General features: G+C 45.4%; 1 protein-coding gene across 3 annotated transcripts in view; it reads right to left on the reverse strand.

Moving 5' to 3' along the window:
- Positions 1-9,820, reverse strand: part of ITK (IL2 inducible T cell kinase) — a 75,621-nt gene that overhangs the window by 2,172 nt on the left and 63,629 nt on the right. For 2 of the 3 annotated variants that reach the window (XM_004696753.2, XM_013005537.2), the window contains exons 13-16: positions 8,158-8,374; positions 7,237-7,301; positions 7,029-7,147; positions 3,316-3,473 (exon numbers count right to left, since the gene is read on the reverse strand). In XM_004696753.2, coding sequence (XP_004696810.1) covers positions 3,316-3,473; positions 7,029-7,147; positions 7,237-7,301; positions 8,158-8,374 — 559 coding nt within the window. Of the gene's footprint in view, positions 1-1,009; positions 1,030-3,315; positions 3,474-7,028; positions 7,148-7,236; positions 7,302-8,157; positions 8,375-9,820 lie in introns of all 3 variants that reach the window. The other variant, XM_045284807.1, reaches the window with a different exon arrangement.

The raw sequence follows: 9,820 nt of genomic DNA on the forward strand, positions 1-9,820 counted from the left end.
GAGCTAGAAAGCAAATGTTTTGAGAATGATGATGGCAACAAATGTACAAATGTGCTTGACACATGTATGTATGTATGGATTATGATGAGTTGTACGAGCCCCCAATAAAATGATTTAAAATAACGTGCTAAAAAAAATACCTAATAGGTATATAGGTAACAAAATAGGAACAGGAGCTACATGAGGAAGATGATACCATTCTGATGAAAGAAAACAAAGATCTGAATAAATGGGGATTATTTCATAGACAATGAGATGTATTGGTGTTATGGATTGAGTTGTATCCTCACAAAATATGAGTTTTGTACCCCACGTGAAGCTTGGGGAAACATTTAGTGTATTATTTTTATTAATTTCCCATGGCGATATAGCATTTCATAAATTATGTTATTATGCTATCATAATGAACTCATATAAATACCAATGTTTGCAGTGAAAAAATAAAATAAGTAAAATATTTTACACCCTGGAGAAATGCCAGGCCATGTGAAGATTGCCCAGGAGCTGTAAAGATGAGGGCCTTCCTTCAGAACTGACACAGAGAGAGACACCTTCCCCGAGAGCCTGCACCCTGAATTCAGCTCGCAAGCTTCTAAACTATACGAAAATACATGTCTGTTTGTAAACCACCCATTTGTGGAATTTCTGCGGAAACAGTCCTAGATAAGTAAGGCAAGTTGTAAGATGTCAATCAATTCTTCCCAACTCAATTTACAGAGTCCATGCAACCGCAATCAAACTCCTACTCAGTTTTTTGGGTAGATATAGAGAAATGGATGTGAAACTTTACACGAAAAACCAAAAGATCTCGACAGCCAACTGAGTACAAAAGACGGAAGCTTGAGGCCTAACATCTTCTGACTCCAAGACTTAGAATCAAGACTGTGCTTGACAAACGAACAGAAAGGCCGACCAGTGGGATAGACTGGAAAGCCCAGAAACAGGCCCACCTAATGGAGTCAACTGAGCTTGGACAAAAGTAACTCCATGGAGAAAGGGTCATCTGTACAACAAATGTAGCTGGCACAACTGGACAGCACAACCCCCCACTCCCTCAACAAAAGAAGAAAATATTTTATTTATTTTTTAACTACAGACATTGGTATTTATACAAGCTCATTATAACAGCATAAACATAACATATGAGATGTGGCTATGGAAAATTAATAAAAATAATATGGTAAAATTTCCCCAAAACTTCATCTTTCTTCCTTGTTGTGGTTAGTAAGTAGAATAGTTGACCTGTGGTTAGCAGCCCACCTACCCCACCACCAGGGCTCCTTGGTCCCATGTGCCATTAGGGAGTTACAAATGAATACAGCAATGAGCTGTCACGGCATGCTTCTTAGACAGCTACAATTCAACACACAGGCAAGACTCAATGTAGATCCATGGAAATCCCCATTCACTGTGACCAGAAATGCAAATGGTACAGTCACTTTGGAAGAGAGCCTGATGGTTTCTTACCCATCTGAGTTGAAAACCGTAAATCCACATAACAACCCTCACACAAAGGTGTACAGTTCAAGGAAACCTTATATATGATGACTCCAAAGTGGAAGCACCCAAGCAATGCTTCTCAAGCCACAAAAAGACACGGAGGACCCTTCAATGCATGTTGCTAAGTGAAGAGGTTGAGAAGCCCTGATGACTTAATGGCTAACTGTTGGGCAGCTAACTGAAGTTCCAAACCACCAGCGGACTTGTGCGAGAACGATAGAATTTTCTATCGCCACGAAGAGCTAGTCTCAGGAACTCGCAGGGGCCAGCCTCTCCTGCCCCACAGGGTGGCTTCAAGTCGCCATCGGCGCAACAGCAGTGAGAGATGAAGAAGTCAGGTTGGAAAGGCAATGTGCTGCAGGGCTCCAAGGGTATCATGCCCCATAAAAGACACAAGGATGGAGATGGCAAAATGAAGCGTGGTTCCCTGGGGCGGAAGGCAAAGGAGAGAAAAACGACTAAGGACATTTTAGGGCTGGGCAATGATTCTGTAAGATAATGGGATGGTGAATACATAGCATTATGCATTTGTCAAAACCCTGAGAATTATTAAAGCACCCTTGAAAGTGAACCTTAAAGTATAGGCAATATTTAATTAGTAATTATGCATGCATATTGGCTCATTAATGGTAACAAAAGCCCCCCACTAATACATGTCAATCATACAGAAAATTGCATGGTGGAGAGGGAGGAGAACTCTGTCCTTTCTGTGCAATTTTCTGTATATCAAACTGTTCTAGAAAACAAAATCTACTGATGAAAAATAATCATTAGAAGATGGGGAAAAAGTGCTAAATCAATGTCCACTATCATTATTATTAAGGAGCCCTTGTAGGACAGTGGGTTACACGTTGTGAAGCCAACCTCAAGGCCAGGGCCAGTTTACTCCTCCGGACAAAGGTGAGAAAAAAAGACCCTAAGAGACTGGCCCAACATTATGCCTAAGGACAGAGAAAGCTGAGGCAAAGCACACGTGTCCCGGGCTTTCTCGATTTCACCTCATTGCCCTTCAGTGGCAAGAATTTTAATTCTGTCGGCAACATGGGCTGGAATGTACAGTTTTCTACAGGCCATCTAAGACTCATGCTGAAGCAGCTCATGGCACAATTCACATAACATCATATCAGGGGTTGACTGAGCCACATAGGAGCATACAGAGTAATTAGCTCCCTATGCTGAATCCCCAGTGTCTGATGCACACCAGGCTCTCAATATAGCTTTATCGAACCAATACAAGGAACTTTAATTTAGACATTTTAATATAGTCACAGCACAAGTGAATGTTTCCCAATTAATAGAAACAATTTGATGGACTTTTTACTGATTATATGATGTTACTGATAAGAGAAAAAGCTCTTAGGGAATTAGGGAAGAGGGTGGATGAGGTCTCACTCCATAGCCTCTCCAAGGCTGTGTTTGTGGCGTATGATGATGCAGTCAATCAAATACACTGGAGGATCACTATTCGCAATAGAGAATCTCCTTCATCAATTGGCCCTCCAAGTCATTTTTCTGCTAGCCTTGGTGGTGTACTGGGTTACTCATCGGGCCACTCAGTGCAAGGTCAGCAGTTGGAAACCCCCAGCCATTACTCGGGAACAAGGAGAGGCTGTCTATGCCCATAAGAAGTACTGTCTCAGAAACCCACAGCGGCGGTTCTATCCTGTCCCGTAGGATCCGTATGAGTTGGAATCAACTTGAGGGCAGTGAGTTTGGTTTGGGGCTTGGCTGTCTCTTTTAACGGCACTCAATGCTCTAGAGAAAAGACTGAAATCATCAACTGTGTTGCAGAGGGACACCACCTCCTCCATTCACCTCTTTCCAGCAGTGGTTCATGATCTGATAGATACTTGAGGAGGCCAGCCGGGGCTTGTATAACCGAAACCCCATACTGATGTCTTCCACCACCTCAGCGTTGCTTCGGTTTTCATATGGGATTTTGCCTTCACTGAAGACTTCCCACATCAGCACGCCTACGAGAGATGGAGAGGATAAAGTCAAGTCCACAGGTAACAAAGCAACCATCCACTAGAAATTATGGATTCCTTGGCTATGATCCAAGCTCCTACCTCCAGGAAGTACAAGAAGTCCATCGGAAGCTGACAATGCCTCTCTTGTGCCTAAAGACCTGAGGTTTCCTAACCTTCTTGGTGATGAAGAGATTTCTAGCTCAAGGTTTTGTTAAACCCAACTCAAATGCCTATGACTGACACTGCCGGAAATAACCTCAAATGCCTAAAGAGATGGTATCAACGAACAGAGTGAAGCAGTTTGCACTGAACTGGGGACAGAGGGGCAAGGAGGGTGGAAAATGGGGGATCCAAAGTTCTGCCTTAGAATGACCGGTGGGATTCAGTTCCGGCAAGGTTAAGACATGTGGAAGAAGAGTGAAGGGTTGCACCCTTTCGACTTTTTCAAATGGAAGTCAGACATGGGGTTTTAGAATAGGAATTTCACTTTTGGGCCATTAACTTGACTTTAGGACACCATTAACTTGAATTTTAAGACCTTAACTTGGCGTGTAGGACATCATGCTTGGTGAAGCATAGGGGCGGTGAGGAAGACGAAGGCTCTTGACAAGGGGGATTGCCACAGTGGCTGCAAGAAGGGGCTCACCCATGAGAACGATGGTGAGGCTGGTGCAGGACCGGTGGTGTTTCACCCTGCTGTGCAGGAGATCGCTATGAGTGAGAACGGACTCGACAGCACCCAACAACAACAACAACAACAGAGCAAGCAAACCACGCAGCCAGGCTGTCCGCGTTTGCCCTCTGATTGACTCCCCTTCTGCCCTCAGTCGGGATGGCCCAGCTGGCTTTGTCGTATGCCAATACAGCCAGAGGATGTCAGAGTGGGAAGAGAGCTTCCAGTGGTTTCCAGGGCAAATGCCGTACAACTTGAGGACAGAGTTTCCCAAAGTCATAATCTGCATGAAAAAGTCCCCTCAAGAGTGTGCTTAAACGGCAGATTCCTGGACCTCAGGCCAGACTCCATCAGAATCTCTAGGAAGTCTCCAGAGGTACCCTGGGAGTTTGGGAATTTCAAAACTTGACTGTTAACAAGACTCCCAAAGAGGAGCGCAGGCTGGTGAAAATGGTTGAATGCTCAGTTACTAACCAGAAGTTTGGTTGTTCAAATCCACGCAGTGCTGCCTTGGAAGAAAGGCTGCGTGATCTACTTCCAGAATGGCACAGCCATTGACAACCGTATGGAGTACAATTCTGCTCTGACACACATGGGACTGCCATGAGTCAGAATGGACAGCACCTGGCTTTGTCTTGATTCAGAGTATCCTCAGATGGCAGGATTCCTAGTGGAATTTATTTGAAAGATTGGATTCGGCTACTAAAAGGTGGGGGAGAGGGGAGAAGGTTTGGAAACAATAGCTTTGATACAGACCTTCTAATACATATTCCATGCACAGATGAAATACTGAATAAAGAGGTCACCTGACTTGCTTCAACTCACACAGCCAAGGTAGGAAAAAAACCAAACAAACCTTCAAATGCCTGGTTTGAAGGGCAATGGCTCTGAGCCAGGGTGAAATTCTCAGGCCACCCAGGTTTCTCTTTCTCACACTCTGTTCACGGAACTCATTCTCAGCCACCCTCATCTTTGGTCTCTCTCCAAATGACACAACCTCGACAAGCACCAGCATCATCCTGACCCTCTTGTAAGGGGCCACAGAGAACCCCCAAGTCAACTCTCTATGGGGAAGCAGACTCCATTCAGAACAGGAGGTGAGCGTGTCAGAGCGGCCATTCTTGCACATCTCTCTTGTTAGTTCCCTGGCTCCCCTCCTGGGGGCAGTGTGACTACCTTCAGCTCCCCACCACCAATTGGAGGTGGCTGCGAACTAGCACAGCTGTGACCTTCCTAGGCACTGAAGGAAAGTCTTCTGAAATGTTGTTAGTGCGGTTTCCTTTCTTCCAAGTGTGTTCAGTAACTTAAAATTGAGTGCCTTTGGGCAGTGGGTGCCCCCTGCACTTGATCAAAGAGCTGTGTGATGCTTGCTGAAGCAAGGCGGAGGGCAGCGGGCCATATGGCCCAGAAGTCAAGAGCCCGAGAGAGGCATACTTGTGGGTGCAGCTGAGAAGAGGCTGCCCTAATCAAAGAATTGTACCCTGAATTGTTCTGATCTTGAACTGTAATTTCTAAACTTTCTAATAAACCCCCAAATCATGGGGGATGGATGAGGAGAACCAGGAAAAGTATCTTGATCAAAAGAGGATGTGAAACAGAACTTTCACTTCTCTGGGAACCCAGACTTTCCTCATTTTGGGGAATCACTGTCCTGAAGAAATCCTTAAATCATAAACCAAAGCTAACCCCTGGAGTCATTTTTAAACCAAAGAGCTTAGCTTAACCAGAAAAGAACGTCTACCTTAAGCACATGCTCCTTTATAGAATAATCTGCATCAGACCAAAGTGAGAACTGTAATTTGAAAAGTTAGATGAAAGCTTAGACGGCAGTGGGCTTGTGCTGATAGTCGGGAAACAATTAGGAGGAGGACAGCAGGGGCCACGGTGGGGTGGCGAGCTGGGGCGGCGAGTGGCACGACTTGTTGAATGTAATCAATGCCACAGAACTGGACATGCGGAAATTGTTGAATCAATACAAGTTTTGTTGTGTGAATCTTGTTTGTTTTTCAAAAAGCTATTATGGTCCTTGTATCATGTTGTGTTTCTTAAAGCCCACCATTTCTAAGAGGCCTTCGAAAACCACTATTTAAAGCAGACTTGCCCCCGCCTCCCCTTGCAATCACTCGGCTGCAGGTTGTTCATGGCAGTTAGTTATCAATAGTTGGAATTGACTCAATGGGAACTATTCTTTGGTTTTTGTTTTTAAATAGTTTATCTTCCCATGATTGTTATCAGATTGCCCCACATCCCCCGTGAATAAATTTCCACTCCCAAAGAAGTTTGCTCTTTTCCCTGCAACACTTCAGCCACAACCCCCGGCATTTAGGAGAACCAGTTTGTCCGTCCATGTGAATGTGTGTTGGAATAGAACGGCGCTCCATACGGATTTCAGTGGCTGATATTTGGAAGGAGATCTCCAGGTCTTTCTTCTGAAATCCCGCTGGATGGACTCCAACCTGGAGCCTCTTGATGAGCAGCACCACACAGGGACCAGGGGATGCTCAATGAATCGTGGAAGGAAGGAATAAAATATGTCTTGAGGGCTATGTGCGGGAATGCAACATTGAGCCAAACATGGTCCCTGACTTTGAAGAGTTCACATTCCAATCTCCTGATTCTCCCCAGCTCTTGACCTCACAGAGGAACCCACCAGAATCCTACCTAAATGCCTACTTTTCTTTTCAGCCTCGTTTCAAACATTTTCAAGAGGGGATATGATCAGGAGAGCTCTTTCATAGTCTTCAGAGTGGTTACACACACCGATTCTCAGTGGGACACGCTTACCATCAAGCAGTCAGGGTGCGAAGAATCGCCGTAGTTGACAAAGGAAACAGAGAGGCCACAGCCTCAGATTTTGGGTACATGGCACCCAAGATGACTCTTACCAAATGACCACACATCAGACTTGCTGCTGTAGCGGCTGAAGGAGAACACCTCTGGGGAGGCCCACTTCACTGGGAACTTGGTGCCTGTGGAGCTGGTGTACTGATCATCGAGGACAAACCTGGGAGCAGAGTGCAAGGAGAGGGTCAGGAAGGCCGGGCGCCTGGGTCCTATTCCTGAGACCGTGTTGGCACCACACCCCCTTCCTACCTTGTCATCCCAAAGTCAGACACTTTGATGACTTGGTTTTCTCCCACCAGGCAGTTTCGGGCAGCCTGGAGAGGAGACAGAAAAATAAAAGCAAAAGGAAATGTGTTGGTGGATAATCAACAATTAGGGAGCCCCTGTAATCACCATCCTTGGCTTTTCCATGTGCTGTCGTACAAGGGCCTAGAGGAGCTTACAAACATTAATTAAGCTTCCCAAGCACCTCGTAAAAGTGAGCTGGGAAGTTGGTTGTATAAATAGCCTTTGTTGGGATGAGTATGTTTGTTCTTCTATCTATATTCCTGAGTTCCTAATCAAGAGAGAAACTCATGGTATTGTCTAACCAATGATGTGCTCTGATGCAACTAGAGATCAGATATGTTAACATGAGGCAAGTTATGAGAGAAAGGGTTTTCCACTTGACAAAAATCAGAATGTTTAGAGGTTGATTTGCTTAAAACCATCCCTCTGGTTCTGTCCACAGAACCTGCATGGATGAGCTCTCAGTGATAACCAACCCCCGTGATTCTCAAACTTTAGTCCACCTATAAACGTGTCAAAATATTCTTGAGACCCACCCCACCCCCTGCCCTTCCAGGGAGCTGAGGATCACCTTGGGATCATGTGAATGTGATTCTGGCAGGCTCTTGGGTAACACATTGAGACAAATTGGGTTTGCCCATTCATTAGCAAGTGAGAAGTGAGGTGCAGAGAGGATAAGTGGGAGGGTGCTGTTCTGCTCCATTCTGGAAGGATGTCAACGGTGACTCAGCATGCAAAGGACTGTCCACAGTTAGAGATGGCTCTGCAATTAGAGCTCAGATCTGAGACTGCAACCTCAGCTTTGGTAGCTCTGCTTCTCTTTGGGTCCTGCCATACATCCTGGACCTGCATGTGTGTGTCCTGCACCCCACATCCTCTTACCAGGTCTCTGTGGATGACACATGCATCTTCCAGGTAGGCCATGCCTTCACACACATCCAAGCACATGCCTAGTAGGGTCTCTGCTGCAAAGGCCCCTCGCTGATTGCGCAGGTAATCTGACAGGCAGCCGTGCTCCATGAACTCAAACACCAGGCAGATGGGGGCCTGCTCCAGGCACACCCCATAGAGCTGGACCAGCTTGGGGTGAGACAGTTTCCTAAAGGAAAAAGGTAAAGGATGAGATGACCAAACCTCATTTCTCCAGAGTGCTGAACCCATTATGGCACTCTGGTACCCAATACTTATTCCATCTAATTCCTTGTTTAGAAAATCGAGTGGCCCAAAGGAGAAGAACATCCATCTGATTGTGTTCACCGGAATTTCCAAATTGAGGAAGTGGTCTGGTGCTTTGTGTTGCACGAGACTAATCATTATCAGCAATGGAAAGAAAATGACCTTTTCTATTCAAGCCTTCCCCATGTCTTCTTGAGGGCCTAGCTGAAGTGATCAAATAATGTAACATTCAAACTCGGAGAGTTTTCAGAAAGAAAGGGGACGTGATCAAGAAGACTTTGGACAAGGGCATCGGCTCGGAGCAGGAGGTGTGGTCTCTGTAGAGATAAGCGACAGAAGACGGAATGGGGCGTCTATAGGGTGGTTCCCTTCCAGGCTGAGTCAAACGCAGACATCTCCGTCTGAGGATGGGGTAGTGGCAATGGTGTATCTTACAGGGTGGAGTGAAGAGCAGATTGGACTACTGGTCCTCAGTTGAGGGTAAATTTGTCCTACAGAGGTCAGCTAGCAATGTCTGAAGACATTTCTGGTGGTCACAACTGGGAGAGAGACGTGCTATTGGAACCTGGAGGGTATAGGCCAAGGGTACTGTTGACATCCTCTAATACATGGAAGAGTAAAGAGTTATCCAGTCTGAACTGTCAGTAATGTTAAGGTTGAGAAGAATCTGAATTTGACATAAGGAGGGAAGGTTTCTGAAAAGCGTGCTATAAATGTAAATTCTTATTCAAATGTGATTATTATTGACTTCACAAAGGAACACTGATGGTTCAGGGGATTAAGTTTTGGGCTGTTATCTGAAAGGTCACTGGTTCAAACTCCATCAGCTCTGCAGGAAAAAGATGAGGCAGTCTGCGTCCATGAGATGTACAGCCTCAGAAACCCCACAGAGCAATTCTACTCTATCCTATAGGGTCAATGTGAGTCCAATAAACTCAAAGGCAGCAGACTTGATGTTTTCGTTTTAATGGCCTATCAGATGCACCAACAACCAATATGTTTTTTAACTGCTCTACATTTTTGGCTTATACAACCATTCCTAGACATTACTCATTCAACAACCATTAATGAGCAAGTCACTATGTGCCAAATACTTACTGGATGCCAGTGATCCGATGACTGCGACAGACAAGCTCCTGCCCTCGTGGAGCTTACATTCTACAAGGAACCAGGCTACAGAAAGTAAACAGAGGCTAGAAACAAAAACAACAAAACAAAATATCCCCAACACACACACACACACACACACACACACACACACACACACACACACACACACAAACACACAGCCAGGCAATCTTCCATAGTGTGGTGAGAAGTGACAGAGTGCTCTGAGACAGCCTCAGAGAAGAGATGACATCTGGGCTGA

Source organism: Echinops telfairi, unplaced genomic scaffold, assembly GCF_000313985.2.
Source record: "Echinops telfairi isolate 266 unplaced genomic scaffold, ASM31398v2 ScPeMD7_7469;HRSCAF=8507_0, whole genome shotgun sequence".
NCBI classification, from domain to species: domain Eukaryota; kingdom Metazoa; phylum Chordata; class Mammalia; order Afrosoricida; family Tenrecidae; genus Echinops; species Echinops telfairi.